The following is a 19,180-nucleotide window of genomic DNA, read 5'->3' as shown; positions in this document are numbered from 1 at the left end:
CTGGTCTCGTGTTTTCTTGTCTACAATATTAGACGTAATGGCTACAAAATAGTTCCTCCAAAAAGTACGCACTACAAAGTACAATGCAGAAGTGTCACATAAGTCTCAAGGAATAACTCTGAGTACAGAAAGAGCCAGCCCCTCCGTTGTGCATACAGGCAGAGTGCTAACATGTGGGCCTCACCGTCGCTTACACCCAGCAGGGGGCAGTGTTATCTTTTACACGAGACATTCAGACTCTCACCCGTCGCTCTCAAGTGTTTTCATTGCTTCCTAAATATTGCGCTTCAGTCTGATTCAGGAGTGTAGTTCAGAAAGGAGGAAGGAGGAATCACTGTTCAGCCGTCTGGTGTCGCTCACGGCGGGCTACAGATACTCCTCTTCTTTGACGTAAAGGATCTCGTGGGCCGAGCTGGGAACCTGAAGGAGGCGGGAATCAAGAAGAAGAGTGGCAATAGATTTATTACCTTCAATACACAGAGTCCCTGTTTAAAATCTACATCAGATTTGTCACATTATATTATAACTCTAGCAGGCGATCACCATAGCAACCATACTTCATGCATCGCTAATCTATGCAAGGGATTAACGAAAAACAAAAGAACTTCTTTTTTTCCATTTACAGTGGCCTTTATATAAGAACAATATTGTTGTCTGAGGTGTCCCAATTTTAAAAACGTTAAGCTCCGTCCCTTATGTTCTGTCCAACACAATCATGTCACATACAAAACTTAAGGGTTGTATGTTGCCGACACCATAAACAACAAAATGCAGCTCATAATCACACTAAAAACATCCATCAGTTAACATTTATAATCAATTTTAATCAAGGTTCCATGTAACATAATACAAAAAAAACCACAGTAAATCCTGAGCTTTGCGTTTCCTAGGCAACGCGTCAGACAGGAAGCAGACAAGAGAAATTTCAACGAGCGACGTTCGTCTCAACAGCAGAGAACACAATGCCGGCGACATGACATTTATAGATATAATATCACATAGACAGTAAAAGAAAATGTAAAGCAGACACCATCAGATTGAATTCATCTCTGTATCAGTTTATGAAACCTCCAGTTGGTCCAAAACGCTGCAGCCGGAGTTCTGAGAGGAATCAGAGACCATTAGTCTTCATTGACTTCCTGTAAAATCACAATCGTTAATGACCGAGCTCCAGCTAATCTTCAGCACCTTATTGTACCGTGTTATCCGAACAGAGCACTTTTCTCAGGCTGACTTGGGGGTTCCTAAACTTTCCAAAAGCAGCAGTTTGGGTTCAGGAGGCAGGAACCGTCTCCACTTGTAGGACTGGGCTTATAGTTTGATTCTTTGATAAAACCCACTGGTTATGCTGCTGTGGGTCTAGACTGCTCACTGGAACCAGTGGAGCCTCCCTGAGTCTGGTTCTGTCGGAGGTTTCTTCTTGGTAGTTTTTCCTCTTCCTGCTTGTTCTGTTGGTATTACATTCTATTCATATAAAAAGAGCTATGAATGAAGTCTGATCAGTTGACTGATACAAACTGTGCTTCATATACTTTTTCAGTCACTTCGTCATCAGACAAGTGACATCAGATAAATACCAGTACTGGCCCGTTAAAACTACGCTGCAAACTGGGTCGTTATGTTGTGTTCAAGGCTATGTAGCAGGAAAATATTTAACAACAAGCACCGATGCAGTCTACCATCGTCTTCGCTGCTAATGCTGCTGAAATCCTGGCGAGGACCTGGTCTGCTGTTGTAGAAGGTGACAGATCTTCACACAAACCTTTCAGCAGTGTTGTGTGGTCCTCATCAGCAGATTGGTTTGTGATTCTGTGCACATTCTGAACATCTGCATTTACTTGGCAACTGTGCAAACTAAACTTCCTGATGCATTTTTATTTTTCTGATCTCGGTTTTCCCCAATCTTCTGCCCTGGCTGTGACACAAATCTGAATTTCTGTGTACGTGTTGCTGCTGTTGCTCGTCTCACTGACAGGTGGTGTAGTTGAGACAAGAACTGCAGGTTCTAAAAGGACTGAAGCTGTGCCGGGCCTGGTTTCAGGTGCTGCTGTTTTTTTTGTTTTATTGACGCTGTGTCCTTGTTTCCATATGTCGAGGACACCGTTTCGTACAACATCCTTAACGCACTCTTCACAGCGCAGCTTCTTGTGCATCAGCTGCAGTCGCCAGCGCAAGTGAGCAAATGATTATTGATCAGATCCTATTTCCTTCATACAAGATCCGATAAACTGATTAAAACTCTAAAGAGCAATCTGCTTCTTTGGATACTTTCCCTTTTCGATCCAGTCCACGGTGATGAACAGCGCACATTTGGTTGGATTTCAGCAAATATTGTTTTCTGATACGTATCAGGCAGCATGTGGCAGCCGAACCCTAACTGTGACTAATTTAGAGTTTGGAGAGTCGATATATAATCTCAGAGACTAGAGATGAAAGAAATAAATTCTTCACACTGAAAAAAGAGCTACAGCCGGGACTAGAGCTGATGTGGTGGATTACTACTCAACTAAAACTACATTAAAATGCATGTTTCAATCAGTTATAAATCACTACATTGTAAATACAGCCCAGGTGTTGGAGTTCTGTGTAAAGGTGCGCTGCAGCTTGTAGACCATTTATATTGAATATGGTGTTAACTAGTGTTGACAACAAAAGCCGTATCCTGCTTTCATGCTTGAAAGACGAGCTATCACTGCTCCTGTCTGTACATTTGAGTTCAGTTGTACAACTACAGACAACAAAGGTGTCCTGTTTTGTCACATTTTCTTACAAAATGCTTTTTTAAGTCTGTACTTTCAGGGGAACTCCACAGATTTTATACGTGAAAGTCTGTTTAGAGGTGCTGCTGAGTACCACCGCATGGACACGTAGACTTTGAGGTGCACTCCCGCTTGGTTTGTGAGGGCTTCGGGTTGTCCCACTGTCAAATTGTCAAATGCATGAGGGCTCCCTTACAGACGTTTGGAGCTCTCTATGCTCACTTACCAAGTCTGCATTTCTGCAGACTTTAGCAGAGGGAGTTACCCATAGTTCATAGCATCGTGCATTAAACATTGGCTTAACAGGGAAGGCCCAGGAACGTGAATTAGAAACTCTGTAAGCAAAAGAGCACAGAAGTTGCAACCAGTCTGTCCTGTTCCTGTTTATACTAGAGGGAACCTTTGCAGATTCTGACCCAAACTCACTCTGTGAGGTTGGAGTGATTAGGGCTTAGGGTGGAGATTCAGATTGGCTGTCCAGGGGGAGCTGTGTGAAATATGAAAAAATGTCCTCAGACAATGTCACTTAAGTCAGCCTAAATAAAAAACAAAAAAAAAGGTGCCAGGTTTTGATGTATAATCGGATTCCTCTGCTTCTGCTGTATGTTTTATGTGTGCCTTCAGTGTTGGGTGTCTTGTGGGGTTGTAGTTTCCTGTTAAAGGATCAATAAAGTAACTATCCTATCCTGTATATATTTCGATCCTTTCTTAAACTGTGAGTCTGACAGTGTTGCTGTTGTATTTATCAGTAGAGACAGTACTAGTAGCCTTCTTGCAGCTTTTGTATGTAAAACCAGCTCAGATTCCCACTGGCTTCACCCTGATGGGACAGACATGCAGAAAGCAGGTAGAAAACACATACATGAGTGTTGCTCTGCATGAAATCCCTGCTGCACCAATAAGGCTGAGGGTGTATAAAACAGGTGAACTGTGGGTCGCTCATAAGGGTGAGCATCTGTCGCCACGGATACTAAGAGACCCGTTTGGCTGGCAGAGTGAGAGACTCTGCGTGACCTTTACAGTTACACTGAACCTTGACGTACCTGGTTGACTCCTCCTACCACCAGGAGGCGATCTCTGATGACGATGGAAGAGGTGGAACATCTGGGGAAGGTCATGGGAGCCATCCTTTCCCACTTCTTCCTCTGAGGATGAAAGGCCTCCACTGTGTCCAGAGCTGAGGGCTCATGACCTAAAGAATGTAGGACACATAAAGACACACACATTTATCAAAGCCTTAGAACATATGTCTTGTTATACTTGCTGCTTTGCAGGAGATTCTTTAGAGGGAAGCTCATATGCTACAGGAAATCCAACATAAAGGCATAAAAATTACATTTAGCTTCATGATCAACAACTAATGAAGGACATGCATGTCAGAAAATGTATTGTACATGAGCTCTTACAGTTAAAAGAGATGGAAGTGTTTAATACTGTGGTGACCACTCGGACTACAAGCAGCACTGTGGCGGTTTGGCTAGCAAGGGACCACCATGACAAGACCTCTGTGCTGATTAATGGCTTCCGGCCAGAGCTTACATATTCAAAATAAATGTACCTAAGTGGTGCCTACAGTGGAGTGGCTACTGCAGTTAAGCTGTTTTTACGGTGACTGTCACGCTTGTAATTAAAGATAGCTATCTCAGCTTATGATATGATATTTATTTTATACCAACAATTACTCAATTGTTAATTAATAATGCTGTTGCGTATCCAGGAAATAGTTTTGCACCCTTAACTCAGACTACCTACACCATCAAGTAAAGCCCTGATTAAACCAGCGATTAATCATAAAGAATAACAGACAGAACATTTAATCAAAAGTCGCTCTTGAATGTTCTGGATTTCTTTTCTTTGCAAATATCGAATTTAACTCTGAAACATGACCCAGAGTGTCACTTACTAAACCCTAATCTAAACACAAGCCAGGTGCGCAGAGAACAAAATTGCTCAGCAGAATCGTGTTAATGTTTCATCCTCTCTTACCGAGTCCTCCTGCGACCACCATCCGGCCACGCAGGAAGGCAGCAGCAAAGTCAGCCCTCTTTGTTTTCATGGCCACGGTCTCCTCTGACTTCAACCAGGCGCCTGAGGAAGAAGAAGGATAACAAATGACAGCTGGAGTGAGCAACTGAGTGTGCTTGTATGTGCATGAGTTTATAAAGCAGCTGAGGTGAATTCCGGGGGGCACCGCAGTCCACCTTCAGCCGGACAGGATGCTGCTGAGTTTTCAGAGTGTGACCTGCACAAACAGGTCACCCACAAGGCAGCTGTAGCCAGGACATGTCCAGCAGACACACACACACACACACACACACACACACACACACACACACACACACCTGGCAAGGGCGCACAAAGGTTATAACAAATACAGACTGCAGACAGAGAGAGAGGGAGGGGATGGGAAGGTCAAACTACTACTGGGAACAAGAGAATGTGGAGATACTAATGTAGTCAGCCTGTTGGCTAAACTGAACCTCACTGAATATTAGAATCAGACGGTGATGAGTGGATGGAAAAGATCATTTTAAAACTTGTTGCAAATCACATTTTAATCATCAGCTGCCTTCATTATGTTACACTGTGAGACAAAAATGTAGGCAGCGGTGTGAGTGGTTTTGTTTGTAGCCCGTGTGCTTTGCTTTGGGTGGAGGGTGGAGGGCGGCCCGGTGGTCAATAGTTCATTACAGCCTCGAGCAGAATTTATTTTAATGCATTATTACAAGTTTGTAGCACATTGATTCTGATTTGTGGCCCAGAACTTGGTCGGTGCAGTTTCACGTATTGTTGTTTTTATGTGTCACTTGAAAGTTCTTAATGCAACAGAAATGAAACCAGTCAGTCACGCTGACCAGGATTCTCTTTGCTCTGTGAGTCATCCAAAGGTTGCATCTACTATTGTCTTTCTTCAGTGCAGTAAACACAGTGATACACATTGCTCCACAGATGCAAAGTTTGTTTACTGCTGCGGTCACAGAAACGCTCTCGTTAGCTTAAACTAGGTTATACTGTGTACATGAGGACTGGGATTTTATTAAAAAATAAAAAAAAACATCAAGTGAGAAATGCTACGAACTGCAAAGTTTACGAGATCTGCCTCAGTTTGCAATACATGTAGCTGCTGCCTCTGGATGGTGGAGACATGAATGAGCTTTTCTCTTACGCACACATCGGCTGAGCAGCTACACAAGACAACAGGGAGGTCAGACTGACTCCAACCCTGTCTGACCTGACTTCAACCAACCATCTCACAGCAAGAACAGGAGCTGCTTTGTCTGTTGTATTCAGCTGAACAACATGAAAAAGAAAGAGTAAACAAGTGTGTGTGTATGCAAGCTGGGGATGTAAATGTTGATATGTTTTCGGCAACATCACAACTGCAGGTACAGAACAATATTCCACACACTGATGAAGATATTTTAAGCCACGGACGTTCACCAACACAACAGTTTAATTGCACTAACCACTCAAGTATAGAAGTGGTGTCCTATTAACCTCTGGCTCCGTACAGTTAGGTGAGCGCTGGCTGGAATGCATTAACAGCCACCAATGTCTCTGTCATGGTGGTCCTTTGCTGGCTAAACCCCCACAATTCTTTCTACTTGTGGACTGTAGTTGGAGTGGACGCCTCCTTTGTTTGCTACAGTGGCAAACAAATGAACCGAAGTCTTCCATCTCATTAAGCAGTAAAAGGTTCTATCTTGTGGCGCCAACCAGCTTATCTACAACACGTTTGCACATCCTTTGTCTTCTGCCTTACTGGTTAATACATTTTTAATCAGTTAAATAACGTTTTAAATGCTAAATGGGGGCTGCAAGGTGGTATCGTTGCCTCGCAGCTAGAAGGTCGCTGGTTCGCGTCCCAGTGAGGACACCGGAATCTTTCTGCATGGAGTTTGCATGTTCTCCCTGTGCAGCGTGGGTTCTCTCCGGGTTCTCCAGCTTCCTCCCACATGGATGGATAGAGGATGAATGGATAGAAGATGGATGGATGGATGGATGGAAGCGTTTTAAAAATGTGATTTATCATTTCTGTGGTAGTGCAACCACACAATAAGGATGCAGAATTCAGTGCAATAATCATGACGGACATACGAAGCATGAAGCAAGTTTACTTTTGGAGCACATGTGCCGTCAGTGTGTTTGCTGTTCAAAAACCATCTGTGGCACGTGCAGTTGTTCTCATCAAGAAGCTCACTAATGAACAGGGGCTACTTTTTGTTCACTATCAAAACATGTATTAGCAGCTTTAATCCTCAAATGTTAAAACAACATGAACCACGATCCACAGGTTAGTAAGACTTTACAGTTTTAATTTAACTCCTTAATTACCTCGTACTTAAAACTGACAGCGTCGTCTGAAAACCTCTCGGATGTCGTCGGAATACAAGTGAGAGCCGAAGCACTCCAGGTGATAAAAACTCTATTTGATATTGAGGGACATGAAAACATAGCCATCAGAATAATGTTTCTCTTCCCCCAACAGATTCTGCACAAAGTTTTCTTTCTACTTTCAGACTTTGTTGCTGCCAAGTCTTGTTTATCTGAGGAGAAAAAACCCACACAGGAAAAAAGTGACAGAAGAAGAAAGATAACTTCATTAGGGAGCGAGAGAGAATAAGAAAGATAGAGACGGAACAAGAGAAAGAGAGTCTTACTCTGCCTTTGTCTATCTCTTCTTTCTTTGTCTCTCTCTTGCTCTTATCTTATTCATACTTATTTCCCCTCAATTCTCACAGTCCTGTTTGTCTTTTCATCTCTTTCTCTCTTTAGTATTTGTCTATTTCTTTCTAATTTATTTTTCTTAAACGAGACGTAGAGAGAAGAGGGTCGAGAGAAGCAAACAGAAGAAGTAGAGAGAATGAAAAAGAGATAAGAAGCCAGATGGTGAGTCTACCTGTCTTGCAGCAGTGTGTAATGAAGAGCTGTGTTTCTCTTTAGCTACACTGAAGGAACAGAATACAGATTACAGCTGGCCGTCCACTCTGCTCGCTTTTCTTCTCGGAGGAAAATTCTCTCGTCTTTGTGTAATTTACTCTCGTATATCATCAGTCTGTGCAGTTCAATGACTCTCAGCAATCAAGAACGAGGCTATACTACCGAAATGCATCAGCAATGTTGAAAACTGGTGTCCCAAAAGCTAGCATGGAGTGTTGGTTTAGTTTCTTCTGTATTGATTATTTGATAGTCCACAAGATGCATTTTCTTTTCTCTTCGCTCTGGGTCGTGATAGTTGGTAACAGCTTATCTCTATGTAGGACCGAGTTAATGTAGTGATCTGGAGAACACTTTAAAAGTTTGAAGTCAAGGCCATCTGGTGCAGCCAGCTCGGTCAGCTGATCCGTCCACCACTTTGAACCACACTTGAATATCTCAACAACTCTTGAATTGCCATGAAATTTGGTGCAGACGTTGGAGTTCCCCTCAGAGTGAGTTGTAACAGACGTGGTGATATTTCATCATATTTCATCAAGTCCAGTCCTACCAGAAAAATAACACACCACATCCATTTAACTAAAATAGACTGCATAACTCTCTTAGACGAATCAAAACTGGAACTGGAAATGAACTGAAAGTAAGGATCAGCGTACTTGCATTGCATGTTGTTGTTAGCATTTAGCTTGTGTAGCGCAGTGGTTGGTTCTCACCTCCGCTTTAGCATTCAAGCCAAGAAAAAAGGTGCTAAAAATAAAAACCACGAAATGGTGTTTCCATAAAAAACCTCATGTATCTGATTTTTATATTTCACTTCATTCCAGATACTGAAATCATGCAACAGTCTATGAAGAATAATGGCTTGGTTTCAAACAGTTGGTTTAGTGTCACAGGCTAATTGTTGCCTGAAATTACAATTGACTGACTGATGGTATCCACTCCTCTGAGATAGAGATGCAACAGCAGGCCTGATTTCTCTGCTCTTTGAAGGGATTACACAAGTCATCGCACCAAGATTTTCTTTGTGGGACGCCGGGAAAACACCAGCGCGCATTATTCTGCTCTGGTGGTGGACGGCAGAGGAGAATAAAGGGACAGAAGCGCAGAGAAATTAAAGAGAGCGGGAGTACAGACGGAGAGAGGGACAATAGGACGAAGTAGATGAGGCAATTCTCTGAAGACGGGGCTTTGTAGTCTTTGTGGTGGCGATTTCGTCCACAGCTCTCCTCTGTAATTGTCCCTCGTGATTTAAACTAGAAAAGGATGGTGATTGGATCTTGGTCTTTGATGGATTGTGTCTGTCACTTGTGAAATCTTGGACTCTGCTGACCGCAGAGATGATCCTTTTGGACAGAATGCATCTCACTATGATGTTGTGGCATTTTTATTGATTATATATTAGCCCAAGAAGGCAGACCACTTTTGCTCTGTTCTCATTTCTGCTTCATTCTGTTTGCTTTGTTGTGCTCGAGACCTATTTTTTACCATCTCAAGACAGAAATAAATCAAATACACACCATTACAGTGCGGCCTCAGGGGCACTGCATCATTTGTGGTTATTGTTAGCGCTAGATTGTACTGAATGTGCTTCAGCGGGACTGATGAAAGTGTTGCTTTGTTAGATGCAGTAAAAACAGCAGAATTAATTGCTCGAGATGAGGATTTATTACAGTAAGCAACTGAATTAAACATTTTAAATCGACACATAGACGTCGATTTACATTCATCTGGGCCTCATAGCTGTAATTTAGAGACTGTTCAGACAACTGTTTTTGAAGTTCGGGCTCAAGTAAATATCCTATTTTATTATACTATTAATTGAGGTAGATGGCAAAAAGAAAAATCTTATTTCTATATTTTGTTGGCAGCTGTGAGGAGTACAGATGGCAGCAGAAATCAGTTAAGGGAAGCAATCCAGATCATTTCCAACACCTTCCAGTAGGCTGTTTTTTTTCTTTTTTTTAACGAACACATCTGTTTTTGGAATATAAAAATGTACAGACAGCTTTCTGTTACACCCCGGAAAAGGAGCCAACTAAACGACTAAAAGTCCCTTTTATGCAATCCTGTTTGCATTCCCACTGCATCTGAAGTGATGTAAAGATCTGAACAAAAACGTAAAGACAGCACGTGACAGTTAAACTAATTCCATCCTTTTTCTAAACAAAGTTGTTGTTTGAACACACAGCATCTCGACATGGACGTCATGAAACGAGCAAGTAAAAATAATAATGGGCAGATGGAGACTGATGTCACAGAGCAGAAATCACAAGCCACTAACAAGTGTGTCCGCCGTTTGCATCACGCATCTTTTTGACACTCAGTTAATGAGGTTGCCGATGTTTGTGTAACGTTGCCCCACTCTTCCTGAAGGCCGCCGTGAAGTTGGCAGACGTTTTCAGGGACAGGATCACATTGTTGGACATCCAGAGCCATCTGAAATGATTTCTTAGACAACTAATGGTAGAACTGTGGACCTTCGGGTGGTGGGCTGTGTTAAGTTTGATATGAGACATTAACAGTCACACCTTTGCCTTTTGGATCTACTGCTGTGCAACAAATGTCTGAAATGACAAAGACTGGAGGCATATTTCCCAACTTCTATTTGTGTTTTTGTGCACAAGAGCTTAATTCCTACTGTTCAAAATTGCATTTTTTTTGTCACCTCATGGATGCTTTAGCTCTGGTTTTTGCCACTCAAGCAACATAGGAGGTTAGTGGAAGTTGTAAAATCATGGTTGCACAACAACAAAAAAACAACAACTATCAGTATGCAGGACTCTGAATCAAACAGGGATCCACTCTGGGTGCTGCCAGTAGCTGCCAGTTGTTTGGTAACTTTATACCTTTATAGAGCCTCTAATCTGTGAAATGCTTGAAGCTTCGCTGTGCATGATCCTAAAACTGAACAATATCAAAATAAAAGCTTATTGTCTTGTTTTGCCACAATCGTAGGCGTACCTGTCCTGCAGGTGTAGCCAGTGCACAGATACATTCTGCAGCACATCCACTCTGCCAGTGGTCCACATATGTTATGTGTTCAGTATAACCACCACGTAGGGGTCATATGTGGTCTGATGAGAAGAGCTGCGTATGTGTAAAGCATGCAAAGTGGAATCATTTAATCTGTCCTATTTTATTTGGTAAGAAAGCAATTGTTTGTTTATTGTTTAAATGAGGGGGAGGGCACTCAGGTCTCATCAGAACAGCATCAGAACAGCAAACGGACCAGGACATATACCACATTCGCTATAGAAACCCCCTGTATTTTCATCTTTGCATATCATTAAACCACTAAATGGCAAGTTTATGGACTGGAAATTCTGTTTTTGGGTCTGCGTCGGTCCACTCCTGCTCCACCTGTTCAGTAATGGCAATCAAAGGACATTAAGGAAATTGCCATTACACTGAACTAGCTCTATGAGTGAAGATTGAGCTTCATCCAAACTGAATAAGGATTGCTTTCACTGAGAAATTACCATTACAATATCGAACATGCTTGTGTTTGTGTACCTCCAACAAGTAGTTTCCAGGTCATTGAAACCTCCAGAGCAGGGACTTTTTCAGGGGCCAGGAACAGTCGCACAATAACTCTTCAGGTCGATATACAAGCAAAGCCCCTGAGTTGAAGCTGCTGTGGTGGACATGGGCAAACTGTGCTCACAGTTTTGCTGTTATTTGTTCAAGTTTTGAGCTGTTTGTCTGGGATTCCTGCCTCGACCACAATACAGCAGTGAGGTGAATGGAATTTTCTTCACACTATTGAAGGCAAAAACTGATAAAACCTAGACTGGAGTAAACCCCCACGAACCGTCTCAATGGCAAGATACCGCTGGACGACAAAGATATTACTTTGGTAATTTGGGTGAACTGAACCTTTTAAGCAATTTTCTGAAGTCCAAATGCGTTATTCTCTGGTCACAGCTCTGTTCTTTGTGTTTTCCGTGTACCTGTTGCAGCCTGCCGACGATGCAACACTCGCTAACAGCCGTGCGTCTTAATACTGGAGATATGGAATGGAACAGTAATAGAATATCGCTGTGTGACAGCAGATTGCATGACTGTGTGTACGTGCGGAGCGATATTGCTGCAGATAGATAATAAAGCAATCTGTTTCTGGATCTTGTAATTTAAAGCGCTCCTCATCTCCAACCCTCCCTCAGCAGCTCATCTCCCATCTCATCTCCGCCAAGATTAGATTGGAGGAATGGGGTACGGCTGCCGACCCCGTCCAAGTGTGTACGTGTGTGTGCGTGCATCTGTATGTGCACATGTGGGCTTTTGTTTGTGTGTCGGTTTTCTTTTCATCTTTCGTCCTCTATCTCTCAACACACGCACACGGCAAACTTTCTCCCCATTATCATACATTAACATTATCGCTCCCATGTCCTGCTGCTTTATTTGGGTTTCATTCGACCAACCCTGAAGTGTGACCACATATCCAGTTGTCTAAAATGACTTATTGATTTTTGCTCTCCCTTTTTTCCCTCCCTTCCGGTCCCTTCGCAATTTGTTCACCTGTTACTCTGGGGTGTCTTTGCCAGATAGAGGGGAAAGTCATCTCATTCAGTCGTGGGACGCAGAGTGTGAACAGAATTGAGAGGAGAACGAGCCTGCTGGAGGAAAACACCTCTTATCTCCACCGTGAGGTTGATGCTAAAGGCTGTTTTGTATGACAGCGGGATCAAAATAAAGGTGGATAGTGTCAGTGACAAAATAAAAAAATGCATTAGTGACTTCAAAGACTGGTCTTTTATGAATGTAATAATGGGAAACTTCTGGGAAGAATGCCAGTCATTACTAAGGAGAGTGATATGACAAGACAAGATCAATGTCATGTCTGCGCATTATGAAAATGAAGTCAGGAGGTGTTTAACCTGTGGTGCTATTATGAACAATGTCAGCCCAACTGGATGCATCAGTTGGAGCAGGACACATGACGGATGTTAGAGGCCGTGTTGTTGAATATAACACACAGCAGACAGTAAACACTACATGTTTGAGAAAGCCAGTGTCATTTACTAATGTAGCCCAGCAGTCATTGTTTACGTCTGTGGATGCTGCCTTGTTGGCTGACATCAGTGCTCCTGACTCATTATGTGTATATCAGGGGTGTCCAATCCTGGTCCTGGAGGGCCACAGTCCTGCATGTTTTAGATGTTTAGATGTCTTCCAACACACCTGATTCAAATGATCAGCTCCTCATCAAGCTCTGCAAAGGCCTGATAACGATCCTGATCATGTGAATCAGGTGTGTTGGAAGAGAGAAACATCTACAACATGCAGGACTGTGGCCCTCCAGGACCAGGACTGGACACCCCTGGTGTATATAGATGCCTTTTAAAGTCCTCCACCTCTCTTGACCGTTTGTCCTTGTTCTTGCTCCTCGTTCAAGTAACGTCCTGCGTCTTTTATTCGAGGATTTGAAGGTATCTCGTACCACTACTATGCTGACGACATCCAGCTGTGTGTTTCATTCAAAGCTGAGGAAACAGACAAACTGATAATGTTGCATAGTTGTCTGCAAGCTGCTAAGGACTGGATGATCAACTAAACAATTAGCTGCAGCTTAATGTGGACAAAACTGAGGTTCTCATTGTTGGTTCAGACGTTACAGCCTCTAAGGTGGCTCTGTGTTTTGGGTCCCAGTCTATGCACTTTGAAAAACAAATCAGTTCAATATTACTCACGTGTGTCTTTCATTTGAGAAACACTGCCAGACTCAGGTCCGCTGTATCACAGCCTGTGTTAGAAATGATAATTCTTGCTTTTATTTCATCCTGTTTTAGCTGTTGTAATTCCCCTTTTCACCTCAACAAGTCCTCTTTAGCTCGTCTATAATTAGCCTAGCAGCTGCTGAGAGGCTGCTAACGATATCCAGCAGGACGTCACACATCACTCCCGATTTATACTCTCTACATCGGCTCCAGTTAGGTTCAGGATTCATTTTAAGATTCTTGTTGTTGCATACAGAGCTGTACAAAGACAGGCAGCCCAACCCTGGTCCTACCTGTAAACCTTCATCATGTTGTCTAAGTTGATGCTTTTGTCCCACCTGTTATGTTCTAGGTTTTTAATCTGTATGCTGTAATTACTTTTAATATGACTATTTATTGAGCTACCTTGGATCTGCTGTTGCTTCCTTTTTTATTTTCTCTCTTTTTGTTGTCTTTATGGGCTTCTGTTGGTTTTCTTTGTGACTTTGTGCTGGCAAGTGTGAATAAACTTTTTTACTTACGTTTTTGTCTAAATATTCAGATGTACAGAAAAAGACAGACAGGGGTGTATATGTTTCCGTACCTTGGTTGGTGTCAAAAATATTGACGTTCTTGGTGAACTTGGAGCTTTGGTGTCCCCCGCCCTGCCGCAGTCCTCCTAGCAGACATAGCCTCCCAGCCGAGTCCCATATCACACCTCCATACGAACGTTTACATGGCATCATGGGTAGCGTAGTCCAGGAGCGTGTCTCAGTGTCGTATACCTCAAAGGCCTTCACCGGTCGCTTACACTGACGGCCGCCTTCAAGCAAATAAAATCACTCTTTGATATGCTTAATAGTGAAACACAAAAAGCGCAGTGAGAACAGTCACCTTGGTCTGTTCGTACCTGCAACATACAGCTTGTTGCCCAGCAGATGGGTGTTGGCATCGTAGCGTGGCGTCGGCATAGGAGGAAGTAGCGCCCATACATCTTTTCGAAGGTCATACTGCTGCAGGATGCTGCGAGGGAGCAGGTCAGCACCCATTCCCCCTACAGCCAGAGCCCGACCATCTGCACACAGAGACAGGTGTATTACCATATGTGGCTTGCATGGTAAAGCCGCAGTGTTCATCATTCCAGCAGATCCCAGTTAATGGCAGCACCTCACTGGCACTTTAGTTTATGAAGTGCTGAAAATTTGCAGGGCAGCACACAGAGTTGGACGAGAAGTCGGCTTGTGACAAGGCAAGAGACTGTGACAGACATGGTAGGAACAGGGAGTACAGCAGCAGAATAGAAATGCAGCAGTCCATGTCTGGCACTTTGGCATGACACCTCCAGCATAAGAATGGAAGTGGAGGAGAGTGTTGGAACAAGAGAAAATGCAGCGTTAATTATCAGAGTGAAGAGGCAAAGAGCTGCAGGGAAACAATCTGCATTTTTATTATGATATTACATTATAAGTGTTTTCATATGAAGCAACCTTCTTCAGATTCTAACCTCAAAGCATCTACATTACCAGCATAAATAACCAGTTTCCAAAACACTTTATATTCATTTTGGGGGAAAAGAATGGCTCATTACCTGACGTTCATTATCTAATATCTGGAAAATAACGATCCTAAAAATGTCAATAAAACTGCATTGTGTAGTCAATTCTGTGACTGACTATCTATTCCAAAATACCATATTTGTTTTAATCTGGCTCTATTGATAGTTTTGTCAGACTATTTGTCTCGTTTTCAGTTGCTGGGTATGAGTTTGGGGATGAAACTGCGAGCAAAGGGCCGCGGATCGAAGACTGGTCAGGGAGATGGAGTGAGCAGTATGACGAAGCCTATATATGACCAATAAGTCTGCGTATACAGCATCTATCTATGTTCCAGCAGACACTGACAGATGCACCGCTGAACACAAACTCATCCACGGTCGGAGAGAAGCTCTCTGATACTGACTGCAAAATGTGAGAATAAATCAGAACACATAAATTGCTCCATTGACATCAGACAGGCAAACTTACCTACGGCTTCTTGGTTAAAATGAAATTGTACTTAAGGGATGGTTTGAAGTTCACAGTGCAGTTACTCTGACTATTTACACTCCAGTAATGTTTTGGTCTTTTTTTTTAACAGTAAAATTAATGCTGCATTTTTTTTATCACCAAGAAACATGTTTTCAAGTCCTCTGTTGTGTTGGTAATAACGCTAATATTACAGCTGAACAGTTAAATATCTATTTAAAGATAGGATTTTACAGTCAAGCTTGCTGCGGAACAGATTAAAATGTGATAGAGCATTACCCCACGAGACACCATCACAAGTGTGACTGTCGCACAAAGACGACGGCATGAATTTGTGAAAGCACTTACATGTGAGTTTAAACTCAGACGAATGTACAAAGTGTGCTCATTAAATATTAAAACCGGGCTTATATCAGCGGCCTGAACCATGTAGGACACGTACAGTCTATAGGCAGCACAAGCACACCCTCATTTTTCAATCTGCTCGTATAAAATTAAATACAACCACAAAATGTGTCTCATTACTCAATATCCACACCTCACATAGCTAATTGTTCAGCCTGAACACATGCACAACATTTCTCCAGCTACACAATGTTTTTTATTTTTTGCATTATGACACATTTAAAACGATAAACATTACTGAAAAATGCCAGTTTATGTGTCATTTATTTGAGTACATCACCTTTATCTGTAGGCACCATTTCAAAGATGATCAAATGTTAGCCTGTTTAAATATAACACAAGTGTTCGTCCCCACAGAGATGTTATAGTAAAAACATAGAAAGCTTAGAAATCATCACTGAGCTAATGCTCCAGAACCTTTCTGTTTAAGCACTTGTTGATGGCTTCTCTCTCCCACATACGACTTTCCTTTTTCATCCAGTCCTGATGAATAATGTAGTACACATCCTGCTGCCTAGGAAATATATTTGCCATAATCCATAACGAATCTCATGTTTAGGCTTGATATTTTTAAGCACTCGATTAAAGGAGCTACTTAATGAAACACCATGAGAGGGTAGTGGACTTATTTTCTTATTTTAAGATGATGGAGGGGGTGTTTCTTTCACAAGCTGCAAATAAACTGTTTTTCTGGACAGTTTTTAGGAGTTTTAACCCACATGGCTAATTATGTTTGAGGTATCCACATCTTTCCAGTCTCGTTAATGCCTCACTGAGGTGAACCTGGAGGTCTGGCTGTTACAGGACGAGTCAATTTAAAATCCTGGGTCGTGTTTATGCACCACTAAAACATGGTAATAGTCAATATGTCATAATCCATACCTTTCACCGTGATGGATACACCCATCAGCGCCTCGCGAAGAGCGCTCCTCTTCCTCCACCTCCCTTCCTCTGTGTTGAACATCTCCACCACCTTCAGAGGACTCTGGTCTTCTCCCACTCCCCCCACAACCAGTATCTGCTTTCCCAGCACTGCCACGGCTGCACCAGCACGAGGGCTGGGCATGGGGGGCAGGCTTAGCCAGCGGTCCCCCTGCAAACAGGGAACAGAAGGACACGTCAGCTGTCAAAACATCTGCCGACACTTTGTGACTAAACTCATTTAAATCTGTGCTCAAAATAAAAGCATCAACAGATCGTCGTCTGTAGCTTGTCTGTGAGAAACACTTCGTATCGTACAGGACAGAGCAGATGTTTCTTTGAGGCTATTTTACTCTCCTTATTTGGTGCAGCTCTTCAGTGCTGGGTTTGCTTTATATATACACAGCTGGTTTATCTCCAATTTAAGCTCCAATAAGCTGATTTGTGACGGCGTCTTCAAGGGGCTTAAATCTTATTTATGTTTAAATAAATCAAGTTCTAGCGTGATTTCAGTTTTCAGCGTATTCACTACATTACTGACATTTTACAGTGAGCTTGTGCTAAATTAACTAGTAACAGGTTCAGGACTCCATTTGTGTCACACCTCAGGGGAGTAGAGCTCCAGGGCCTGGCATGGCCTCCCCGCAGCATCGCAGCCCCCCAGCATGTACATCTGGCCCCCCACCTCACACAGAGTGTGGTAGACGCGGCCGCTGGGCAGTCGGGCCAGGCTCTGCCAGTGGAACTCGTGGGCACCAGGCACCGCCATGGCCTCAGCTCCACAGGGTAGACTCGCCAAGGCTGGGGAGGGCAATGGGGAGGCTGAGGCCAGCAGTAGGGGAAGTTTCGGGGGTGGACCAGTCAGGGGAAGATGGAGAGTTGGAGGTTCTGTATTAGATTGGAGACGTGAACTGGACGCAAGCGGTGGGAGTCACATCAGTTAGATAGCTGGCTGAAGCTCCTCCTCTGATTGGACCCTGGGAAATAAAAGAAAGGAAGATGATGAGACGAGAATGGACGTAGCTTTGTCATACAGAGCAGAGCATGAAAATGTAAATCACAGCAGCTTACAAGCTGTTACCAGTAGATTACAGTGACTAAAAATTAGGAGGCTTCAGAGTGCATCACTAGAAATATCCTGTAATATCTAAGGACTGTACTTGTACTTTCGTTTTTACTACATTTCTGGAAAAATCTAGTTCTTAAATCCTGTGAAACGATAAAGACACACCTTTAACATTTAAACCATCATCGACCATCTCATTACATTGTTCTGCTCTCTGGCATTATACAGGGAGAACAACAAACAGCTCAAAGCCTTGACTGCAACTCCAAACTCCCCACATGACGATATGATCAATCGTATCATGAACACACCACAGGATTCTTATTTTTTTTTAATGAGGTCACATAGCGCCCAATTCTACAGCATTTACAGCCGATGCTCTTCTGTCAATGCTTGTCCATATACAAACGAGCACAATTCAACAAGTAAATATGTACAAAACAGCACAAACCACAAACGATACGATTACCACGGAGCTCAATGACAAGCATCAGATCGTTCATGACTAATTTTCTGTATAAAAGCTTTTTCCGCCGAGGGGTGGGACGGCAATGCTTGTCATATCATAAACAACTTGACACTCTGTTTTGTGGCTAATTAGACAAATTGCTGTTTTGCTTGTTTGTCGGGGGATTGGTGGCTTTTCAGGAGAGACACTTAAATTGACGTATTGTGACGTTTTACTTTGGGAACTCTTTTGATACGTGATTTTGAGATGGCATATAGGTTTGTTGTTTTTTCTGCATCGCTCACTACGTTTGACTGACGTAGAAGTTTCATGCTGTTCACTATCCAACTAAGAATTAAGTTTGAGGACCTCATTGTGTTGCTTCTTTGTTTAATTTTTAGCCATATGCACAATCTGATTTTGTCTTATTATTCACATTTAATTGGTATTTTCAACCACATTCCCGCCCATATTTTCAACTTAACCCATAAAACATTTTGAGGATCCTCTAGAAAGGTAGAAAAACATTTCCCTCTTAACACTTCCCTTATATATCTGTCATTAAACTTACATTTTAGATTTAGCCCCTACTTGACAGACTAACAGCAGACTAACAACACAGATTAGAGAGAGGAGTAATGTTTATGAAATGGGACGAGGAAGCTGGAGTTGTTGTTGATCCATCCAGGCGCCCAAATGAACTCTTTTGACATTTCACAAAGATATGTGGCGCAATTTTGAGAGGATGGCGAGCTTGACATTTGTGAGCGATAAAATTGCATTTGAGACTCATGGCAGCAGATTCAAGCTGCGGTAGTTACTGACTTGTGTTTTTCAAAAAAGTATGAATGTGAAGATATTCTAAAGGTGTGAAACTCTCGTTGCATGATTTCAAATACGGATTTTGGATGCATACATTTCAT

The 19,180-nt window shown here is 42.6% G+C and overlaps 1 protein-coding gene across 1 annotated transcript; it reads right to left on the bottom strand.

Annotated features, from left to right (window-relative positions):
- Positions 1–366: 366 nt before the first annotated feature.
- On the bottom strand, positions 367–17,518 carry klhdc8a (kelch domain containing 8A). The gene is made up of 7 exons (XM_008300608.1): positions 17,348–17,518; positions 16,705–16,915; positions 14,304–14,468; positions 13,998–14,216; positions 4,746–4,847; positions 3,803–3,951; positions 367–420 (listed from the first exon to the last, which is right to left on the bottom strand). Exons 1-7 carry the CDS (start codon positions 17,510–17,512, stop codon positions 367–369), a joined length of 1,065 nt encoding a protein of 354 aa, XP_008298830.1. The 5' UTR covers positions 17,513–17,518.
- Between the last annotated feature and the right edge of the window lie 1,662 nt (positions 17,519–19,180).

The sequence above is a fragment of the Stegastes partitus genome, unplaced genomic scaffold, assembly GCF_000690725.1.
Source record: "Stegastes partitus isolate 25-593 unplaced genomic scaffold, Stegastes_partitus-1.0.2 Scaffold1565, whole genome shotgun sequence".
NCBI lineage: Eukaryota > Metazoa > Chordata > Actinopteri > Pomacentridae > Stegastes > Stegastes partitus.
The sequence above is the reverse complement of the archived record's forward strand: the minus strand, read 5'-3'. Positions and strand labels throughout refer to the sequence as shown.

What these genes read in the sequence shown, in the direction of transcription:
- klhdc8a (XM_008300608.1), bottom strand. Translation starts at nt 17,512, where the DNA reads ATGGCGGTGCCTGGTGCCCACGAGTTCCACTGGCAGAGCCTGGCCCGA. An exon ending in TGGAGCTCTACTCCCCTGAG is followed by an intron (nt 16,916 to 17,347) that starts GTGTGACACAAA and finishes CCCTGTTTGCAG; the next exon opens with GGGGACCGCTGGCTAAGCCT. An exon ending in TATTTTTGACACCAACCAAG is followed by an intron (nt 4,848 to 13,997) that starts GTACGGAAACAT and finishes CTTCTTCCTCAG; the next exon opens with GCGCCTGGTTGAAGTCAGAG.